The sequence below is a fragment of the Eleutherodactylus coqui genome, chromosome 2 (assembly GCF_035609145.1).
Source record: "Eleutherodactylus coqui strain aEleCoq1 chromosome 2, aEleCoq1.hap1, whole genome shotgun sequence".
NCBI lineage: Eukaryota > Metazoa > Chordata > Amphibia > Anura > Eleutherodactylidae > Eleutherodactylus > Eleutherodactylus coqui.
In genome coordinates this window covers 52690073-52714587 of record NC_089838.1, presented here as the reverse complement: position 1 = coordinate 52714587, position 24515 = coordinate 52690073, and the positions used below count along the sequence as shown (strand labels likewise).

The 24515-nt window shown below is 47.4% G+C and overlaps 1 protein-coding gene across 5 annotated transcripts in view; it reads right to left on the bottom strand.

The window, feature by feature from the left end:
* The window catches only part of CACNA1C (calcium voltage-gated channel subunit alpha1 C), a 346433-nt gene extending 322282 nt beyond the window's left edge, over positions 1 to 24151 (bottom strand). For all 5 annotated transcript variants that reach the window (XM_066590969.1, XM_066590965.1, XM_066590968.1 and 2 more), the window contains exon 1: positions 23491 to 24151. In XM_066590969.1, coding sequence (XP_066447066.1) covers positions 23491 to 23539 — 49 coding nt within the window. In that variant the 5' untranslated portion in view covers positions 23540 to 24151. The remainder of the gene's footprint in view (positions 1 to 23490) is intronic.
* Positions 24152 to 24515: the final 364 nt, after the last annotated feature.

Here is a 24515-nt window from a genome sequence, read left to right as displayed (position 1 = left end):
GCTTGGATACAAGATCTGATATGGGCAGGCATGGAGGCATACAAGTTCTGTATGGTATCCTGCAGCTTATCCCTCCACATTTGAGGTAACTGAGCCTCTAGATTATACAAACTCGTAGGCTGTAGAAGTTTACGTCCCAGATGGTCCCATACATGTTCTACTAGCGATAAATCTGGTGGCCGGGCAGCTATGGAGGTGTGACGATGTTGTGGGGGCTTCCTGTGACCCCCTTGTGTGTGCGGTGAAGCATTATCCTGCTGGAAGCCGCCATGGAGCAACACATGTGGCTGCAGGATGTCCTGAACATATCGCTGAGTAGTCATTGTCCCTCATACCACTACTAGGGGGACCGACTGTCGTATGCGATGGCCCCCCAGACCATCACACCAGCAGGGGGCAGTGTGCCGCTCAACAGCAAAGGCAGGATTGAGGCGCTCACCCCGTGGTCTCCAGACACGAACACAGCCGTCGTCAGCACCCAAACTAAACCTGGATTCATCGCTGAAGACAGCCCAGTTCCCCTCTATAGTGTTTAGTTTCATCGTTCACAACTAATCTGCAAACGTGTAATAGGGGCCATGAAACCAAATGTCCTTCACCTAAGCGCCTGGAAATGGTTCTGACAGACACAGGGGTGTAACAATGGTGCCCCCTGTCTCTGGATGGCGGACAACGGAACAGTTGGAGCCGCTGGTGCTTGTCGGATGATCAGATGGTCCTCTCTACTGGTGGTCTGTAGGGGGGCGTCCTGAGCCCAGTCACCTTGTGTGCTCTCACACATCCACTGGTCCCAACACCACCTAACAGTCTGGTCAGAACGGCTGCTGGGGGACAATTCATGGATACGACCATCCAGCTCCACACATCTCAATAATGCGCCCCCTCTCAAATCTTTTCTCTGCGACGTAGAGGTGTCTAGTGGTCAACAAGCTCTACACAAGCGGAAGAAGAGCTCCACTACACACAAGGAGACTCCGAGAGCCTTTTATTGGCCAAGGGGGAACCACTTTAAGGCCGCCTGCACACGAGCGTTCCGGATTCCGCTAGCGGATTTTCACGCGCGTATGGTACCTAAATGTGCTTGCGGATAGGTGCGGATGCGTGAAAAATCACGCGCGGATATATGCGGATGTGTTGCGGAAAAAAACGCGCAGAAAAACCAGCAGACACCCCTTATTGTAAACCCAACCCCTAGAGAACTGCCCATTCCTTGGAAAACAGCTTAAAAACCAACACCTAGACTCCGTTTTGTCCCTCTTGCTTGTGCGAGCATCGTTAAATTATTCTGGCAACATGCTTTCACCCGGTGAGCAGATGTCTTTGTGGGCATGGTTGATCCATGTAACTTTTTTCAGGCGCTTCTCCAGCGTGACTTTATTTCAGTCACTGCAAAAAAATTCACAAGAGGAAGGCCGCCTGCACACGGGCGGAAATCCCGCGGCGGTATTTCCCGCGGGATTTCCGCCGCTGAAAGTCTGCATAGGAGTGCATTACAATACGCACTCCTATGCAGACGGCCGCGGTTTGGCCGCGCGAAATCTCGTGCGGCAAACAAACCGCGGCATGTCCTATTTTTGTGCGGGGCTCGCACTCACCCGGCCGCTGGCTACGGTCTGCGCATGTGCCGGCTGCGCATGAAAGAGCCGGGGCCGCCAGGTGCGGGTGAGTACGCGCTCGTCACTGCAGGCTCTCGGGTCGGGTCCCGCGGCGAGAATTCTCGCCGCCGGATCCGACCCGCTCGTCTGCAGGCGGCCGAATTCATTACTACAGATTTTGCATTCTTAGATCCTGCATTGGCAAGAAATACTACCTATCTCCCTCTACAAATTGGCTGTGAAGCTCTGTGCTGTGTGTTGGGGCGCCTCCTACCATGCCTACTTCCTGTAGTCATAGCAACCAGTGACTCCATCCGCAGCTGCACTGCGGATGTACTGCGTGAAAAAACGCACCCATTCACTTGTATTGGAGGCTTCACGCGCAGAATCCGACCCAAATTAGAACAGGTCGCAGATTTTTTCACGAGCGTGAAAAAACGCGATACAAATCCGTCCGTCTGGGGACAACTGCGGATCCTCATAGGAGTATATTGGCTGCGGTCTGGGGCAGATAATGTGCCTAAAATAACGCGCTGGAAATTCCGTTCGTGTGCAGGCACCCTTAGTCTCAGGTGACAAAACAGTTCATCTAATCACTTAAGGCCTCCCTCACACAGGGCGTTTTATACAGCGTTTAGCGCTGCCTTTTCAGCCCAGCGCTAAACGCTGTACAACACTCCCATTCATTTCAATGGGGCTGCTCACACAGGGCTGAAAACGCAGCGCCTCCCAACGCTGCGCTTTGACAGCGATGCAAGTTCTATTTTTGGCCGTTTTCAGCCCTGCGTCACCCATTAAAATGAATGGGCAGCGGTTTTAGCACTGCTGAAAGCGCAGCAACACTTGGTGCCGCGTTTTTGGCAGCGTTAACCGCTCGCCGATTTTCGGGGTGAGGGCTTGCAATAGAAGCCCTCACCCCGAAAATCAGTCCCAGCTAGGTAGAGAAAGAAAAGAAAGTAATACTCACCTAGCCGCTGCAGTCCGGGTCGCGGCCGCTGCTCTCTGCCGCTGATCCGGGCTTCTCCAACACTCCCAAGTCTATTGCCGTAGGCCAGGTTTGAGAACCCCCGGCTCCGGCAATAGAGTGCTGTGATTGGTTGTCGGCGCTTGCTCGATACCCAATCACATCCCTTCATTGACTGTCTCAGCCAATTAGAGCTTGCCGGCGCTGATTGGCTGAGACAGTCAATGAAGGGCTGTGATTGGTTGTCGGCGCTTGCTCGATGCCCAATCACAGCACTCTATTGCCGGAGCCGGGGTTCTCAAACCTGGCCTACGGCAATAGACTTGGGAGTGCAGAGGAAACCCGGATCAGCTGCAGAGACCAGCGGCCACGACCGGGACTGCAGCGGCTAGGTGAGTATTACTTTTTTCTTTTTCTTTTCAGCATTCTTGGCTGCGTTTTCAGCCGAGCTGAAAACGCAGCCAAAACGCTGGCATAAAGTATGCCAGCGCTGCTGAAACGGGGCGGAATCTGCAGCAAACGCAGCATTGCAAAACGCTACGTTTCTGCAAACGCCCTGTGTGAGGGAGGCCTAACTCTCATTAACTTATCTGCCTTAGATAGAACTGCATGCTGAGCTTTGCGGCAACATGACAGAAGGCAAGAATAGAAGCACTATAATACTGCCCTTATGGACAGGTGTGTGGCTCTGTACAGATAGAAGTGTTTTCCGCTATCTTGCTGCAGCTCGTCCTTGAGTCTCTCCTTAGGTAACTGCTGCTGGGTGAGTATGGCGGTATAAGTACAGGTATTATGTAACGGCAGCTTATGATGATTTAGTTTCAGAGATTCAGCTCAATCCTGAAAAGCAGCGCTATGAAGCGTCCGCGGCCGTCACTAGAGAGAGGAGGCTTTTCTAGGACGGCAACATAAGTGGCATTATCTGCAGCTGCTGGGATCGCAGTGGACGGCTGGTTTTATACTCCAGGGAAATGTCACAAGGACAATGCTAAGAAATAAAGATTTAACTGAAACCGGTGACTCCGCCCAAAGGATTAAAACCACTTTATTAGTGATATCTGCTTGGCAGCTATTATACAAAACGGACACCCAGGAGATCTGCGTGCCGTATACTTATTCATCTATTACTGTTGACAACCAGCCTGTATGTCAGGTTGAGGAGTAGTCAGAGCCCCGCCTCCTTTCTTTGTACTTGGGAATTGATTTGGATGGAAAAGTCTATTGATTATTATTAGTGCAAGCAGTTGCGTAGCTCTAGGGGTCCTAGTAGCATTGAGCGCATTGATGTTTCTAGATACATCAATTCTGATTTATACATCTTTTTGAGGGCCCCAGCTGTGCATTGTGGGGTGAAATTGCGCCAGGTTGTGGAAGGCAAGGTGGGGTGGGGGGGTTGTGATAAATGTTTGCTGTAGGGCCCAAGAACATTATTCTACACCCTTAGAGTTATAACATCATACTGTCTGTAGGTTACAGTCTTTTTTTCTGAAGACGTCCTCCCAATCATTCAGTCGACAAACTGTATCAAACTTGTACCCATGTCTCTTTATGTACCGGACTGTTTATTTCCTTAAGACTCCAGGAGGTGGAGCTTGTATCTTCTGGCTCCTGATTGGCATTTGGGAGATGGATGTAACTTGGCCCACAGGTTCCGTTTTCATAAGACAATATAAAAGGTACACAAATCTAAAGTAAATTTGTCCTTGCAAGTGTAAACCCGAAAGCCTTCAAAAAAAACAAGTCTCTTCCTTTCCTCTGTGGTCCGAGAGTGGATCTTGTATCATTTAGCCCCTGACTGCCACTTTAGAGATGGATGTAACTCACAGATAAGTTCAGCTTTCACAAGACAATATAAAGAAGCCCAAATCGAAGGGGGATCTGTCTGGACTCTTCATTTTCCTCATGAGTCCACGGGGTGGATCTTGTCTCCTTTGGTCCTGATTGGCACTTTGAGGATGAATGTAACAGAATGTTCAGCTATCATAAGCCAATATAGAGAAACAGAAATCAAAGGCAATCTGTCCTTAAAAGCACAAACCCCAATATCTACTGAGCAATAAGACTCTTTTATGATAAACGAGTCCATGGGATGGTTCTCGTATATTCTGACCATTGACACTTTGGAGATGGATGTAACTCGGCCCACAGGTTCAGCTTTCATAAGACAATATCCAAATTTAAAGTCAAACCATTATTGAAACTGCAAACCTCCATTAAAACAAGATTATTTCTTTCTTTGGGAGTCCAGTGGGTGGAGCTTGTACCTTCTGGGCCCTGACCGGAACTTTGGAGATGTTGTAGCTCGCCAATTAGTTCAGTTTTCATAAAGCAATATAAAGATGCCCAAATCTAAAGTTCATCCATAACTGAACGAGTAAACCTCAATGTCTCCATACAAACAGGACGCTTTATTTTCTCAGAAGTCAATGGGGTGGAGTTTGCATTTTCTAACCCTGCTTGGCACTATGAGTATATTACTTGGCTCACCAGTTCTCAGAAAGAACCAGTCTACTTTGTTAATAAAATTCACATTGGACAGTCTGCATCACTGACTGACACTATACAAGAGGATTGCTACCATATGCCCCTCCCTCTATTGTACTGCCATAGAGATTTCAGCAGGCTCTAAGGCTCCCACTAGTGGTAGGTGCAGTCGGATATCATTTTTGAATTGTACACTACAGAAATGCAGGGCATTTGGAGATCCGTTTCAGAAAACATACGACTCAGACGACTAAAGGATATAATATGAAATTATTCAGCACAGAATGGTGTATTTATTTATACTACGGGAACAGAAGGCCGGGCGGTCACGCTAAAAGATGTAATTGCTCCTGGAAATCAGAATCCAGCGTTATATACGAGCATCTGTGTAATATAATAACAAGAACCTGATGGATTTCACCTTTCAGAGCAAACGCTGTGTCAAGTATCGTAAACGTCACCATTTGTGAGCGCTATTTACGAGACTGCGACTCACTGCTGCCCCGTACTGCAATCAATAACATCAATTTCATATTGACTGATGAGTGGTACAGAGGAGGCGGTCACTACTCATGATACAAGGTGTACGTGCAACGCGTAGCAACGACAACAGCGAGATTATTTTTCTCATTGAGAACTACAACTTCAGCGTGCTATCCGCATGGAACTCAATGGCGGATTCTCACTGTTTAGCCAATCTTGCAGAAATTAATACATAAAGAGGTAAGTCAGCTGTAAGGAAGCACTTATACCACAACATCAAACCTGACACCAGAGGGGGCAGAATTATAGTAATTGTATTCTATTACATAAGAGGCAGTATTACAGTAGCTATATTCTTGTATAAAGGAGGCAGTATTATAGTAATTATATTCTTGTACATAGGAAGCAGTATTATAGTAGTTATATTCTTGTACATAGGGGGGCAGTATTATAGTAGTTATATTCTTGTACATAGGGGGCAGTAATATAGTAGTTATATTCTTGTACATAGGGGGGCAGTAATATAGTAGTTATATTCTTGTACATAGGGGGGCAGTATTATAGTAGTTATATTCTTGTACATAGGAGGCAGTATTATAGTAGTTATATTCTTGTACATAGGGGGCAGTATTATAGTAGTTATATTCTTGTATATAGGAGGCAGTAATATAGTAGTTATATTCTTGTGCATAGGGGGCAGTATTATAGTAGTTATATTATTGTACTTAGGAGGCAGTATTATAGTAGTTATATTCTTGTTCATAGGGGGCAGTATTACAGTAGTTATATTCTTGTACATAGGGAGCAGTATTATAGTAGTTATATTCTTGTTCATAGGGGGCAGTATTACAGTAGTTATATTCTTGTTTATAGGGGGCAGTATTATAGTAGTTATATTCTTATACGTAGGGGGCAGTATTATAGTAATTATATTCTTGTACATAGAAGGCAGTATTATAGTAATTATATTCTTGTACACAGGGGGAACAATTATAGTAGTAATACTGCTCCCTATGTACAAGAATATAATTACTATAATACTGTCCCCTTTGTACAAGAACATAACTACTATAATACTGCCCCCTATGTACAAGAATTTAACTACTATAATACTGCCTCACATGAACAGTAATATAACCACTATAATACGGCCCCTATGTACAAGGATATAACTACTATAATACTGCCTCCCCCCCCCCTCCCCCATGTACAAGTAGTAGTTATCTACAGGTACATAGGTGCAGTATTATAGTGGTTATATTCTGGTACATAGGGGGGGAAGTATTATAATAGTTATATTCTTGTACATGGGAGGCCGGTATTAGTTACATTCTTGTACAAAGGGGGCAGTATTATAGCAGTTGTATTCTTGTACATGGGGGACAGTATTATATTAGTTGTATTCTTTTATATAGGGAGCAGTATTGTAGTAGTTGTATTTTTGTACATAGGTGGCAGTATATCAGTTATATTCTTGTACATAAACTGCAGTATTATAGCAATTACTTTCTTGTACATAGTGGGTATTATAGCAGTGTATTAGTTGCTGGAGTTCCGCTTTATATAAGTACAGTTATGTACACGTGTGTCATCATGGTTACAGGCCTCCTAAAGTCCTATATAAGTGCAGCTGATGTGTAATATATCATCTCCTGCACGTCCCTCAGTAATACGGGGCAGAGGCAGCTGCAGTAACTGGTCGGATCGCTCCATCTTCACAGTATGAATTCCTCCCTGTCTCTGTGTATAAGGCGAGATGAGCGGTGTCTTTATCCATGTGCTGAGCCGCGGCTGATCTGCAGTCTCCATCACATCACGTCCTGGATGGAGCTGGCAGGAGTTGTCAGGAATTATCACTCTGTGGCTTCCAATCACTTTCCGCAGTGACAAAATCTAACATGATGGATCCAGGAACTTTCGTCCCTGGCGATGCCTTATGCTACTCTGCATTTCAATCTGATCCGACTGCTGAGCTTCTAGCATTGCCCGATACGGCTACGACCCAGCTTTCTAAAAACCTTATTTAGCATATACATTTGCTCTGCTATGCAAACGTCCAACTTTCCTATGTTTCTGCAAGTGTGTCAGTCTGCACTGTTTGGAATTTTTTGGAATTCTATTCATGATTAAATAAAGTTTGCATAAGCACAGTTCTGTCCAGACTGGGAAGAAAGTTGGGGAGGGGGGGCTTGCAGTCTGGGGGAAGATACAGAAAAATTAAATTTAAAGGGGTTGTCCCGCGCCGAAACGGGTTTTTTTTTTTTCAATAGCCCCCCCGTTCGGCGCGAGACAAACCCGATGTAGGAATAAAAAAAAAAAACGGCCAGTACTTACCCGAATCCCCGCGCTCCGGCGACTTCTTACTTACCTAAGTAAGATGGCCGCCGGGATCTTCACCCACGGTGCACCGCATGGTGCACCGTGCGGTCCATTGCCGATTCCAGCCTCCTGATTTGCTGGAATCGGCATACGTGACGGGGCGGAGCTATGAGGAGCCGCTCTCTGGCACGAGCGGCCCCATTCAGAAAGGAAGAAGACCGGACTGCGCAAGCGCGTCTAATCGGGCGATTAGACGCTGAAAATTAGACGGCACCATGGAGACGAGGACGCTAGCAACGGAGCAGGTAAGTGAATAACTTCTGTATGGCTCATAATTAATGCACGATGTATATTACAAAGTGCATTAATATGGCCATACAGAAGTGTATACCCCCACTTTGTTTCGCGGGACAACCCCTGTCTGCACTGTTGGAAAAGCGTTACTGCTGAAATTGCCACATGTTGCATCATGTGAGCCTAGTCTTGTCTTATCTACCTCTACTGTAAAGTAAAAGAACCCACGAGGGTCACAAGGACTCTACAACTGCAAGGGTTAATGCGCCGCACACTTGTGCATGAAACGCGTTGTAAATCCCCGGCCTGCAACGATCTGATGAAGTCTAAACCGCCACATGTAGTAGTTTGTTAAACCTCTTACATCGCGGCCCACACTCCTGCTGCACAGAATGGAGACCACGCTGAGACATATGAATGACACAGAAAACGTGTGTACGAGATGCGGCGACTGCGGCGCGGGATCAGACTCAGAAGACGTGACGAGAGACTCACAACTCTCCTGCCTCCACCATCTGCCCCTCCAACATCTTACGGATTAATCTCTAGACGATGGAAGACGGGTGGGGGGGCAACATCTGGAGGAGCGGCATGAGCTGGCACTTGGCACTGCCAAGACTTTTTTGGCCGGTTCATACAGGAATATTTCCCCCCTTCGTCTGAAAAAAGGGTCCGTAACCACACAAAGCGCTGTTGCAATAAATTAGTCTGATGCATTTTGGGTCAGCAGAAAATAAATTGCATGGAGTACAGTCTTGTAAACGCGCGGCGAGCTGCATGAGTGGGACTTCTATGTCCTCCATTATTTAACATTGTAACACATCTGGCTGCTGCAGCGAGATCTGTTGCGCAGTGACGGCATGCATGGGGTTAACGAGAAGGCTCGCTGCTCTCCTGGATGTTCCCATGCCACTCGCTGTCTGGCGTTCTCAGGGGACGCGTGTATACAGCTGGGAACGTCTCTCCCGGCCCCTCGTTCCCTTTACCAAATAGGGTTATCCTCGCTGAACGCTCATGGTCTTGCTACAGACAGGCGCCCGGCATGATAAGAGCTCCGCCTAGCACTGCTGCCTTCTCGCCGACGACCCATAGAGGAACGTAGGGCGCTGCAGGTCGCGTACCCATCCCTGCACCACCGAAAAATGGCATCAGAAAAATGGTGCATCATTGTTTTCTTAAAAGGTACACCAAAAATGGTGCGGTGAAACTGTGTCCATCATGTGACAGCACGCATTAATGAGGCGAAACTTCACACCTGGTGAAAAAGAAAACGTGTTCATGAAGTGTCACATGACTGAAAAAAAAAGGTGTTGCAAATGCCACCATCTTTTTCTTCCAGTAATAATAATAATAATAATCTTTATTTGTATAGCGCCAACTTATTCCGCAGCGCTTTCAGGCATGGATAAATGCAAAACAATACAACAATTACAACAATTACAATGTGAGAATACATTGGGTTAGATACAAATGGGTTGAGGGTGGTACAGGAGGTGCAGGGGTTGGGGAACACAGGCAATAGGAAATTTCATGTACAGATCATTTATTAGAAGGCAAACAGGGTGGGGCACCATAGGGAGGGGCGAGGGACTAGGTCAGGAGATTTGGTATGCTTCCCTGAAGAGGTGCGTTTTTAAGGCACGTCTGAAATTTCGTGCATCGGGAATTGTCTGGATGCCTTGGGGTAGAGCGTTCCAGAGGATGGGTGCTGCTCTGGTGAAGTCCTGTAGGCGAGCATGTGAGGTTCGTATTACAGGGGTGTTTAGTCTGAGTGTGTTAGCCGATCGGAGTGAGCGGGCTGGGTGGTGTACTGACAGTAGGGAGGCGATGTATGGTGGCGTAGCGCCATGCAGAGCTTTGTGAGTGAGGTAGAGGAGTTTAAATTTAGTTCTGCAGTGGATGGGCAGCCAATGCAGCGACTGGCATAATGCAGAGGCGTCTGAGTAACGACTGGATAGAAAAATGAGTCTAGCTGCTGCATATAGTATGGATTGGAGCGGAGCGAGTCTAGTGCGGGGGAGGCCAATGAGTAGCGAGTTGCAGTAGTCAAGCCGGGAGTGGATGAGGGCAACCACGAGCGTCTTTAGCGTGTCCGTGGTTAGAAACGGACGTATTTTAGCAATATTTCTGAGGTGCATGTGGCATGTTTGGGCCAGAGATTGGATATGGGGGGCAAAGGAGAGGTCAGAGTCCAGTGTGACCCCAAGGCATCGGGGATGCCGTCTGGGGGTTATGATGGTGCCAGACACTGGAATGGAGATGTTGAGGGGGAGGTCGGTTAGAAGGTGGAAAGACAAGGGGGTCAGTTTTAGAGAGGTTTAGTTTGAGAAAAAGGGAGGACATAGTGTTAGAGACAGCGGACAGACAGTCGGTGATATTTTGGAGGAATGGTCCAGAGATCTCACGAGAGGAGGTGTATAGTTGGGTGTCATCAGCGTAGAGATGGTATTGGAGACCAAATTTGTGGATGGTTTGTCCAATTGGGGCAGTATAGATAGAGAAGAGAAGGGGACCAAGGACCGAGCCCTGGGGTACCCCAACAGCGAGAGGAAGTGGTGCAGAGATAGAAGCAGCAAAGGAAACACTGAAAGAGCGGTCAGAGAGGTAGGAAGAGAACCAGGAGAGAGCAGTATCCTTTAGACCAATAGAGCGGAGCATAGTGAGAAGGAGATTATGGTCAACAGTGTCAAATGCAGCAGAGAGGTCAAGGAGGATTAGTAAGGAGTAATCACCTCTCGACTTAGCAGTCATCAGGTCATTTGTTACTTTTGTAAGGGCAGTTTCGGTCGAGTGTAGAGAGCGGAAACCAGACTGGAGGGGGTCGAGGAGCGAGTTGTCAGAGAGAAAGTGAGTAAGGCGGGAGTAGACCAGGCGTTCCAGTAATTTGGAGATGAAGGGGAGGTTTGAGACGGGTCGGTACTTGGCAGCATCAGTTGGGTCCAGGGTTGGTTTTTTAAGCAGAGGGGATATAATGGAGTGTTTGAATGAGGAGGGAAAAGTGCCAGAGGTCAGGGAGAGGTTGCAGATTGTGGTGAGGTGAGTAATGAGAGCTGGGAAAAGGGAGCGGAGGAGGGGTGAGGGGAGAGGGTCGCTAGCGCAGGTGGTGGGGCGGGCAGCGGAAAGGAGCCTGGAGACTTCTTCCTCTGTCGTTGGTTCTAGCTTAGATAGTGAGTAGGTGCTGGGTGCAATGCTGATGAAACTGGAATCGGGGCTAACCATGCAGCTTTCAGAGATTTCTTTTCGAATGTTGTCGATTTTCTCTTTTCAGTAAATAGAAGCGCTTGAAGGGCCTTTTGCGTATTTTCTGTCCGTATTTTTTACGGACGTAATATGGACATCATAATTGTTCAGATAAGCAATTTTTTCACGGACCAATTGTTCATGGAAAAATACAAAATACGCAACGCTTCCTAACTTTGTCTATATTTCTGTACCAAAGTCGCCCATTAAAAAGTCTATGGGATTGCATAAAAACAACTAATACACAGTTGCAGGCGTAAAAACGAGACACTAGAAAATAAAGCGACATCAATTGGACTTTCTTGCAGGTTTTTTTTTCTTAACGAGCATGAAAAACACAGTGAATATGGATTCAATATAGACATAAAAAAACGAACACATGCATCCAAAATGCATGCAACATAGACATACACCCGCAGGAAAAGCGGTGAGCTTTTCACGACCGAAGTTGCTTTCGCCCGTGTGAATCAGCTCTGTGTTGCTGCAATTCTGCTGAGGGAAAACTGCGTGACGTCCAATATGTCCACCGCACAGGTACACACAAGAGCGATCACCAAATTTGGCGCAGAATTCAAGTGTGGTCCCATATTCCAGGTTTAACTCATTCTACATATGTGCTAAGTTGGCACATAAATTCAACGAGCTGATACGCATGTCACAATATTGCGACCTCTTAGACCCGCCCCTTTAGAATAACGGTATCAGTATTAGAAAGGGGAAAGGGTTAGCATAATAGAACGATAAACTTGACCGAAGACTTCAGCGACATTTTTTTCTGTGGTACATATATATATAACAGTGCAGAGGATGACCCCCGGACCTCAGATGCTCGTCTCTGAGCTGTTTATAATATGGAAATGTCGCAGCGGTTCCCACAGGTCCAGAGTGGAGCCTGGGAATTAACCCCTTAGGCGCTGGACCGCTCTCACGTTTGGGAAGTTGGAGCTTTCTCAGAGAACTGCTGGAGCGCTAGATGGGGGTCATGGAAGGTGATGGCTGACAGGTCACAAAGGAGAAGCGCTGCCATGATGACCGCAGCAGAGGATTCTGGGAGGCAGGTGGACATATCTCCAATCATAATGACTTCATATGAGGAGTTCTGGGAAGTCTCCTTATCTAAACGACGCTGGGTATCAATTCCTCCCGACCTTCAAGATCTCTGCTGTCAGTGAATAGAGACACTCTTGTATAGATACAGGGACTGAAAACCTCTACATACCTAATACTTCCCACAACTGAGGGGTTGTTACAGTTGTATCCAGTCTACGGCTGGGTTCACGCAGGGCGGATTTGTTGCGGTTTTGCTGCGGTTTTTCCGTTGTGGTTTTGCCACAGAAGACCTGTTTCTGCGGCAAAATCGCTTCAAAGGTTATTTCTGTCTTGCAAATTTTCTTGCGTATTTTCCGCACGGAAAATACGCAAGTGTTTTTACTTTTGCAGCGTATTTTGGTGCAGATTTTGCTGCGCTCATAGTGGTCTATGGACAAAAAAGCGCTGCGGAAAAGTCAAAAGAATTGACATGCTGCATCTTGAAAAACCGCAACGCAGCTGCATTTCTGCACTGCGGCAGTGCGGAAAAAATCCGTCCTGTGAGAACAGCTTTTTGCCCAAACACATTTGCACTGCAAACGCAGCGGTTTTGCCACAGTGCGGATATGCAACGGCAAACCGCGGCAGAACTGCAGCAAATCCGCTCTGTGTGAACCTTTGCTACATGATCCTCTGTGAGGTGAACACATCAACAGAAATCTCTCTTCTATTCGGATAGTTTGTAACAATGTATCAGTTGAGAATGCATACAACTGCAACAAACCCTCAGCTGCGAGTAGTATTGGGTCAGCATGGGGTAGAATAGTGGGTGCAACTCTGGAGTATTATATAGCATAAGTATTGTATGTACACAACGACTCCACCAGCACATAAGGCCCCCTGTCCACGGGCGTTGCGGTATCCATGCGGGAGCCACCTCCCGGGACCAGGAGCCGCAGACGGATCTCCGCGGTCAGCCTAATCAGAAAGATAGGCTGACCATGGAGAATCGCGGCAATTCGCAGCATGCATGCTGCGAATTGCCGTCTGGGAGCGAAGAATCACAATGATTCTCCGCTCGTGGACACGGGGTCGGCGCTTTTCATAGCAACACTATGGAAAGCTTTAGATGGCGTGATTCGCCGCCGACTTACCGCCGGCGAAACCACGTCCGTGGACAAGGGGCCTAATGTATACTACACCTGTGGTCAGACCTTTTAGTTGATGCAACAGCCACACGGAGCCTAGACCTCCTCCGTATTGTAGTATCCATCAGCAGAATAGTGAGTGCAGCTCTGGAGTATAATCCAGGATGTAACTCGGGGTCGGTATAGGATAAGTAATGTATGTACACAGTGACTCCACCAGCACAAGGCTGCCTGTCCACGGGCACTCCGGTATCAGGCGGCGGAGCCACTGCCCGGGAGCAGGAGCCTGCAGACGGATCTCCGTGGTCAGCCTATCTGACAGATGGCATGCTGCGAATTGCTGGCCGTGAGCGGAGAATCGCTATGATTCTCCGTTCGTGGACAGGGGGGCTGCTCTTTTCATACCAACGCAATGGAAAGCATGCATTATCACCGCGGGGAACGCAATTTAAAACCGCCCGTGGACAGACAGCCAAATAGTGAGTGCAGCTCTGGAGTATAATACAGGATGTAACTCAGGAGCAGTACAGGAGAAGTACCTATTCTGGTGGTGCAATCACTGTGTAGATACATAAGTATCTACACTGTGATTGCTCTGGAGTATAATGCAGGATAAGTAATGTATATACACAGTGACACCAGCAGCAGAATAGTGAGTGCAGCTCTGGAGGATAATACAGGATGTAACAGAGGATAAGTAATATAATATATGTATACGGAGACTCCACTTATTCTGTAGATTATATCTGTTTGTGGTCATATATAGTATCTATACTCGTGGTGGAGCTACACTGACTCGATGTCTCAGTATGAAGGCCTGAGTACATATAGTAGGGACCTCAGGTCTTGTGATCCCGTATCAGATCTGTCACTAGAGCTGCTTGTTATCTGCACCACCAGCAGATCTGACACAATATCATTAGGCACGTGGCAGGAGCACAGGAGCGAAGAAACACAGGGACGAGTGTCAGGCATCGTTTGCCAGACATTCATCCCGTGTAAATGGACCTTTATTCACCCCTCTCCAGCGAAAAATGGGAGATAAATTATCACATTTATGTTACTGCACGCTGTGACCGCCATATTGTCGAACGCACCATGAAGGCGCCTGGCGCCGATCTACAGACACCTATATGAGCAGGTGAAATACTATGAGAAAGTGAAGAACATGCAGTGTCTTCCCTGTCCCCCAAGCAGAAGGGAGGTCTTTTATGACAGCAAGCATAGATCTTGAAAACGGTGAGGAATTGTAACACTAAATACATCACGAAGAGTCCGAACTTCTCATTATACGATAATAAAGGGACCTTTTACATGGAACATTATCGTTCAAAAAATCCCTGAACCGTAAGAAAACGAATAATAATCGTTAACCTGGCCGACAACTGAACGACAATTGGTAATTTGTTTGTTAATCTTTCGTCCGTCATACTTATACAGACATAAAAATCACAGTAAGGCCGCCTGCAGACGGGCTGAAATTCCCGCAGAATTTCCGCCGTGGGATTTCCCGCAGAATTTCCGCCCGTGGAAGCTGCCATAGGATTGCGTTAGAAAACTGCGGTTTGTCCACGTGGAAAACAAATCGCGGCATGCTCTATTTCTGTGCGGGGCGAAATGTCACTCCTCGGCCGCTGGCTCCGCTCTGCGCATGCGCCAGGTGGGCGGCAGCCGGTACATCACAAAGTCGGAGCCGCGGGAGCAGGGGAGTGCCGCGCTGGTCTCTGCAGGGGCTTGGGTAGGGTCCTGCTGCAAGAATTCTCGCAGCAGGATCCGACCCGGCCGTCTGCAGGTGGCCTAAAATGTTACCGTTCGGTCATTTGCAAACCATTCCCAGACCCCCAATGTATGACTGAATGAGCTATGACGAAAAACATAAATGATTATCTGCACGTGTAAACGTGCGTCATTCGCTCGTACTAACTATTAATTGCTCCGTGTTAAAAGACTCTTTTCTTCACTAAAGTGACCCTCTGGTTTTGGGACAGAGACTGGTGGGGGGGGGAAGGTGTACATGCCTGCCGCCTCTCCGATCTGCTGGTCCTATTTCCGCCATCCAAGTTGGCAGCAGCAATTTTCTAACTACCAAATGCAAACTGTTTTTTGATTGGCCATTGCTTATCACATGAGCAGCTCTGACAAATCATAGAACAAGTATCATGCATTGGTAGTCTGAAAATCGGATCAGCCATCTTGGACGACTAAAAGCTCCAGAATTGGCAAACTGGAGCAACGGCAGAGAAGAACAACTGCTAGTAATATATGGAATTTTGTCCCAAAGCAGAGGGTCGCTTTAATTCTATTCAGTCATGATATGTGGAAAAACCGAGTGCCAAGCAATATGGCAGCCACCCAAGCTTTCCCAGACCCCTGAACAGCAAACCTACCTACTGATGGAACGATAAGGGGTGGGGGGATACTGTGAAGCTAGGAAATGGGCCATGGCTGCTATTACAGCTCCATCAGGGTGTGTCACCCGGCAAAAGGGGGGATAACAAGGAAAATTTCCTGTTCAGCCGTCTGGAAAAGCTGGGTGACAACCCTAGTCGAAGCTGAAAAGGCAGCCATATTGGTTGCCATCCAACTTTTCCATAAACCGATAAAACTAAGTAAGGAGTTGTACCAGAATTTCAAGTTCTCCTGTATCCACAGGATAGGGGATAACTTGCGGATCATTGGGGGTCTCTCCACTGAGACCCCCATCGATCATGAGAGCAGGACGCCCATGTCCCACTCTGGATGTGCATGGTCAGCGCTTCATTCATTTCAATGGGAGCTGCTGGAAATACCGGAGCGGGCGCCGCTCCATTATCTCCGCAGTCCCATTGATAGTGAATGGAGCGCTGGGACCTCCATTCTTGAGATTGAGACCCCTACAGATCACTACCGATCATCAAGCTATCCTGTGGAAAGTATATAATCTGGGTATGACTCCTTTATTCGTTCACAGTCTGTATCATGGAGGGCACGCTCTCCAGGATCTGCTGGAAGTAGTGCTGGAAGTAGTAGTCCAGCAACCGCTAGTCCTGGTGAGATTCACAGTACAGCCTGTAACGACCTTTCCAAGGTCAGAGCCCTTTCAGAATCCTTCACCCCGCGATGACATTTCTCACCACTTGTCTCGCGTACCGTATAATGCAATCGCGAAATTATAATGTGAAATTTATTTTAAAAATAAATAAACCAAAACACCCAGAAAATGTACTCCTAAAAATCCGGATATAATGAAAATAAATCTTAAAAGATTCTGGAATGAGGAAGGCGTGGTGGTTACACGGCGACATTTTCAGGCGCTGATTGGAACGCTGCCCTGATCCACTGCTGGGGAATTACATAACCACTGCAGATCGAGAGGAGGCACAGACTCCGGGTTACCATAGAGCTTGATGTTACTATCGACGAGCGCCGTGTCGGATGCTCCAATATTTCACAATGTGCACTCTTAAAGGGCTAGCGCATTAATGTGGCGAGCACTATCAATAATATTTACCCCTGACGGCGACAGGAATAGAGATGATGGGGTAATTATTTATAAGGGGGGGTGTAATTAGCACGGTTGGCATTGGATGGCATACAGCTGTGCGACGCCCGTCCCTCTGGTCGACAGTGGAGCTCACTGCAATGCAGCCATGGAACATGCAGAGCGCGGAGCGTGACCCACTTCACGCAGGACACATGTTCTGCTTGCCGGCTGCACTGCAGCGTGTGAATTTTCAATGCTTCCCACCGCTAGGCAATTAATTCTTGCCTGCACAGATGTCTCCGCAAGTCTCCTGTACACACAATGGTGAGGGGGATAATCACACAGATCCATCACCGCTGTGCGCTGAAAAACACGGCCATCAATCATCCCCAATGCAACCCATAATCATTGCTAAGAGCTTCTGCAGCATCTGCATACTGGCAATAACTCCTTCGCTTGGGTATACTCCTTTAAGTAGTTAGACTCCAGTGGAGGGGCCGCCGCTAGACCCCTCAATGTCTGTATGAATGCAAAATGTGCACGAAGACGTAGCTACAATGAGCGTGAATAATTATCTGCAACCACCCAGACAATCAATGGCAACAGCGACCACTTATGCACCCTGCAAACCGCTCCACACCAGTCACCCCTGAAGTTTTGTGTTCAGCCTTTTAAAAGGGGTTATATTAAGCTGCAGACCCCACGCCAGGTCACCCCACGTCCCACTCTTGGCTCTCACAGTTGACTTTACCAGCCTGATGTTTGCGCCGCAGCGGCCACATGGATGGCAGTCATGTAATAACCGGACAGCAGATGGACAGCTTCGCTTTCGGAGCTGGGGTCCTGATCAAGCGACTCTGCTCCATGATGTGCACACACTCTAACAGGCCAGAAAAACAGACAACGACATCTTGGAACAACCCCTTTAAGGATGATGCTGCCCAAAAATAAGAACATGGGGCAAATTTCTGAAACAGTCTATGGGATGTTAACTTGTGAGGGGCGGATTTTCCGTTTTTGAAGCGGAAATGCTGTGGAATTTGCCACTGAAGTTTTTGTTGCAGAAAATCCTCAGTATTTCCGCTTGGTGTGACCATACTCTAAAGGAAAACTGTCTTGTTGCACCTAGCAACCAATCATACTGCAGCTTTTTACCACACAAGCTGCTGTGGTAAAATGAAAGCTGTTCTGTGATTGGTTGCTAAGGGCAACAAAGACAGTCTTCCTTTTAGACAGCTTCATAAATCTGCACCAAGATGTAGAGGAAGCGTCCTTTTACCGTACAAGCGCCTGCGGCATTTTATAACACGGCCAAACGTAAAACCAAATCTCTAATTTAATTTCATTTGAGTTTTTTTTACATTTCAGTCACGCAAAAAAATAAATAAATAAATAGGACGTTCTATTTTTCTACGTAATTGGGCACCAAAGGTCCCCATAGAAGTCAATAGGGATGCACAAATGCCTATTCACATTACGCAATTAGTGCGTCTTTTTTTGGTGTGTTGCAAGTGAACATGCCTTGCGGACGCAAAAATAACAGTAAAGACATGCAGATGTGCATGCAAAACATCATCGCGCGTTCCGCAAAACTGCTACGCTCAGGCGCACGCAAATATGATTGCCTGTGTGTAGCCAGCCTACAAGAAATACAAGGTGACTTTGATCACATGATCGCACAGTGTTACCATGCGACATCGCATCTAATGATTGCCGATGGAGTTGTGTTACGATCTGTGCCCTGACGCGACTACGACGGCAGCGTAAAATCCAAAAGTCTAGGAGTGCAAGATGAAACATGGAGATCGCAGTGTTACACTGCAATAAACCACCAGCGGATTGTCAATAGGTACGTATTGTGTGACCATTACACAATGCAGGTCACAAGCAACCACAGACCGCGTATGAATCACGTACAACAGCGACAGCAGCCCTATGCAAACTGCTGCATAGCGATCCATTTATAAAGACGGAAGTCGGTAACTAAGCCTGCTCCAGTGGCATGACGGTCAAGGGGTAATTCTGCCTACTGTAAAGTGTATAGAATCAGCGGTGCCCCCTATACATCTGGCACGCAGCTTTGTACCCGTCACTTCACTGTACATCTTCCCGAAGCTGCGGCTCTCATAAACAACTGCAGGGTGCCATATGTACTGACCAGATGACGGCTGTCGGTTTCTAAGGGCTTCTTCGGCGGCAACTTTCTGAAGTCTGTACCGCCATGACGTCTGGATTCCATTTTATGGCCTGACACGTGGCTGGTGAACTGCTGTAAACTCCGCTAAAATAACTAAAATAACCACGACTGTGGCAGTCTGCGGCTGTCAGGTATGCTAGGAGTTGTAGTTTTGCAGTGGCTGGAGTTCCTTCCTAAAAGACCTGAAATGGCTGATAACGGGGAGCAATAGACTGCATTCGATTGCACAACACATAGAAAGATAAGACCACATTTCTGCCCGCCTCCCACCTAGGTGATACAGGATCTTCGGACGCACCGCACCTGGCCGTCACTCTGATATGACTAATGTTTTGGACATCACTATTTTCCTGCATCACAGGAAACATCTGTTCGTCCAATAGGAGCGTCCCCTGCGCAGACTAATATAGTGCGTCCTGATCTGTGCCATCCGATATGTCATGTTTAGTAAATATCCCTAATTAATCATGAGCGAGCCGCTGATCCCCCCTCCTCCTCAGTCTTACACAGGAACTGCGCCAAAAACTAAAGACGTCAACCATAACGGAAAGTAAATCTCACCTTGTCAAGCATGATCAGGTGACCTGACGTTATAAAGGAGGAAATGGGCGGAGCTTATTATCACAGGCGCTCAAAAGATTTACCATCTATAGAAATCACTATAATGGACAATTTCATCCATTCCTTATTTACTGGGTATGGTCCTAGGGGACATTCTGGGGGATTTAGTAGGTGCAGCAGACCCCAAATTCTTCAGCTCTAGGCTGCCATACATTTTGGGTGGCGTCCTAAAAGGAAATGTGTTACAGGGGATTCTATTTTCCTCATACAGAGCTCCATGCCTCCTGCACTGACATAAGAGTTCTATGATAAAATATTGTCTACCTTCAGCCACCACTAGGGGGAGCTCACTGATGACAGATTTATGATTGACTCTGAAAGAACTGTGTACACGCTGAGAGCTCCGCCTGGTGGTGGCTGCAAGTAGACAATAATTATTATGTAACTCTGGGTAACACAGGGGATTTTGAGCCCTGTAGCCGAAAAGTGGATCCACGAGGAACTAGATTGGCGCAGATTCTGGCACTACAACGTAATACATCCCGTTCTGGGAGGAAAATATGTAGCCAATGTCGGGTGTAAGTAGCCAAAGTAATGAGGGAGACTATCACTTTGGTGGAGTTACCCTTTAAAGAAGCCATGGCACTAGGTCAAAAAGTGTCAGGGAAGTGTCATGTGACCACTCTCAGCTCTACTGATTGGCGCCAAAAGTGTAGAAACCACCTGAGCAGATGCCATAAATAGCTGATGGGACCGCATCCAACACTTGAACAGGGTTCTCTGGTCTCCACACACGGGCACTGGAGGGCAGAATTGTGGAAACAGCTGAACTGCATTGTTTCCATAGGGGTGCGTTCAAACGTGGCGAATTTTGGGCAGATTCAAATAAAATGCGCACCATGTGTGGATTGTGATGCCAATCCACATTGGAAGTCTACTGCAGATACGAGTCAAAACAGTGCGGATTCTGACGCTGAAATTGGTGCGGATTATCTGCAGCAAATCCGCCATGTGTGAGGCACCCCGCACATTCAGACAGCGGAGTCCATGGCAGATTTTTCTATGCAAATTCTCAAAATGTGTACTCGATTTAGCCCTTTTCAATGGACAAATCCATATGCAGACCAACCGCCACGCATTCTTGGTGGATTCAGTGCTGAGAAGTCACACGCATAGATTACGGCGCAGATTCCAAATAAAAACATCTGTGTTGACTCCACGTGCCAAAAAATGGCGCACGAAAATACCCTAACTGCAACTGGAGTTACAGACACACCGTAGAACAACCCATTTGGCTGTTTCCATAATCCTGGCCGTGGTGAACAGTCTTGCATTTGTATCTCCGCCATTAGTAAGCTATAATAAAATTTAAAGGAACAGGTCAACAGTTTATTCTGATAATACACTCCGCATCCTGTGTTCCCTTGGCCATCAATAAATGTAACGCTACCATTACCTCAAAAAGCGCTACACTCCACATTACGTAATGTGGTACATTATAGGATCTAAATAACTCTAGAACTTTGAACGCAATTCTATCTCAGCTCCGAGGGATCCGCGTATCCAAGCAACACCAGGGGTGTGAAAAAAGGAAGAAAAAAGTTGAATTCCGAGGAAAGGAAATCTCGCTGCGAGTGACATCTTGATGGTATCTATAGGGTTCGTGCCCAACCCCCCAACAAAAACTCCCTTTGGATACAAGAAATGTTTGAATTGGACGCATCGTGTTTGTTTTTCGCAGGTTTCCAGCGACGCTCATTCTACAGGCTCTTTCTATGAAGAAAAAAAAAATAAAAGCGGTACATGATGAATGACGCCTCCGAGTTACGAGAAATGATAACAGGTGGGTCGCCATATCCCATGGTGCGGCAGTATGGCGATAAATGAAAAGTTAAAATATTTAAAAATATTTTTTATTCCATTTTTTGAAGGCCAAAACAAACAATTTTCTAATTTTTAACTTTCGGCCATTTGTGAGGCGCTTTACCGCAGTCGCAGGCACGGTTTAAGGTTACATCATCTTAACCCTGCGATATTAACTATATCAGTTACCAAGGTAACGCTCACTCATTAGAGTTAAAAAAGTTTCAGCGTACAAATTTATACGGCTGGGGAGAAAAAAAAACTGTCACATCTCTCCGAGACACTCATTCTATTAGACGATGGCAGGGTGACACCATTTCTCAAGAGTTTTTTTTTTGCAAATTTGCTTTTTCACTGCGAATTATGAAAAAAAAAATTTTTTAACACTTTAAGTGTTTTTTAAGTCATTTCTTTCTAGAAAGAAAGTAAAACTCATCACATTTGAGGACTGCGAATAAAAGTGTCACATTATCACTAAAATAGTCCAAAATTTTCCACACTGAAGCAACAATGTGAACACACACTGGCAAATTAATAGTTTTAAAAACAAGTCGGTTTTCCACATTTTTCTCATAAACCTCTTTTTTTACATTTTGGTGCAAAAATTCGAGGATCATTTAGAGAAAAAAAAATCAAGAACAATTAAAAACCACATAAATCTGTATAAAATCGCCGTTGCTCGCCGTCCTTCTCTACACAACCTCAAAGGTCAAAATATTCTGCAGCAAGATCTGAAATTAAGGTTATAAATTCCCGCCCAGCGGCGACGGCGTTAGCTGCGTCTTCACATACGTTCTGCTAATTATAAAGGAAAATCACCAACTCCTGTAGATACAGACACGTCGCGGTTTGTTTCTAAGATCTTGGCGTCTGTCATGGCGGTGTATTCGGAACCTGTTGATCTGTTCTATAGAGACGCCAGTGCACCAATCCCGGCCCTATATAGAATCGCTTATTAAATATGTTCATGACATAAGCCCCTCTAAGCGCCACCTCCCTAATTACTATATCCGTAAATCAAGTGCATAGTTTACGGCGCCATTTTTTTAACTCCAGCTCCGAACTGTAATAACCAAACGTCTCTTTCATTTTCTCTGTATTACGAACCACCTGCAAAACAGACATGAAGTCGTTGACCCCGGCAACCATCCATACGCTAAACTTTCACCCCATCGCGTGCGGTTGTTATTCAGCGACGGCGATTTAGACACAGAAGGCTGCGAAAAACTATATCTAAAGCAAAGAATGTTTTTGGTTCCGAATTCAATGCTAATGGAGGGCAAACAGACGCGGAGTAACGAAAACGGAATGCGGGATGAGGAAGGGTTAAATCCCAGGCCGCTGCGCTGTATCTTCATGGCGGAGGGGCAGTATTTCCAAATCTGGAAAGCACCCAGGTGTCTCTGGATAATGTTATCCGCACCCTCTCTATATACTCCGAGGGGGGAGGGGGCAGCTGCAGGCAGTAAGGGGTTACTCCACCAGCGGAGCGAAGCTCTGTACAATATGACCAGCATTATTCTTCCCCGATCCCAAGCACCCCGGGGGGTCCGGATGAGGGTCTCCCTACGGGCGATGACGCCCACATGGAGGGGACAACTCACCGCCATTATAACCAATGACCACCTCAGCCAGGCCAAAACCACAACCACCATCATCTGGCAGGCCTCCACTAGGGTGGTCTCTGAACCCCGGGATGGGGGGGGGGGGGGGGGTCTGCAGCACGCAAACAACACCCCAAATCTGAACCGTCACCTGTGGTTTCAACGCACAGAACCACCATCCCTACGGGTGACGATGATGACAGCCGGTTCGATGACACGAGCTGATGGTGGTCTCGGGGGGCTCACCTTGGTGGTCTCCCTCGGGGATGTACATCCTGCAGCTTTCATTGACCATTGACGACCAGAAATAAAGGTTCCAGGTTAATCCTCTAGAGAAGGCCTCGAGATGGGGGTCCGTGCCAGGGCTGGAGGCCAGAAGACGGGGGGTCGTGTCCAGGGGCCCCAAAGACAGCGAGTCGTGTCCAGAGGGGGCTTGGGAGCCCAGTTTAGGAGATAGAAGGGCTCTGTGTGATGGTGGGGTTCTCTAGTGATTTTGGGGGGTGTCTCTAGAGTGAAGGAGCGGGACTGTCTATAAAGTGGGGGCTGTCTACAGTGATGTGGGCTGTCTACGGTGACTGTGGGGGTCCTGTGTCCAGGGATGAGGGGCCTCTGTTATAAAACTTGGGGGTCTCTCCTCAGAAGGGCTTGTCTCCTATATTGGGGGGTGATGGTGATGGAGGGGTCTTACTGAAATAAGGGGGTCTTCTTCTCCAGCGGTGATTGGAGGAGACGTCTGCAGAGATGGTGGGGGTCTCTGTGTCCGGTGCTGGGGGTCTCTGTGTCCTCCTGCTGTTTGGGGGGCTATTACCTGATCCCCATTATTGTAGGAGGGCCCCTGGCATCCCTGTAGCGGTCAGTCGGGTGGGCTTCGGGGCCCCCAGGCTGGGGGGGGACATGCTGAAGCCGCACCGAGTGCTCTCTGTTGGCAGCAGCGGTTTCTGCAGAGGAAGAGAGAAGGGGAGAAAAACCGAGAGCCGCCCCCTCCCCTCCCCCTCCTCCTCCCGGCCGGAGGCTCCCCCTACACCAGCATCCAGGGACCGAACGCAGCGGCTGGACGACCCCTGACCATCACTGCCCGCTGCACCCACAACACCAGAGCACTGCAGCCCGACAGTTACTGCCCTCTGCACCCCGACCACCAGATCACTGCACGCCGAACATCAGTGCTGGATACCCCTGACCAACACTGCCTGCTACCCTCCATCATAAGATCACTACCTACTTTCCTCCCACCTATAGACCACTGCCTGCTGCCTACCAAACATCAGATC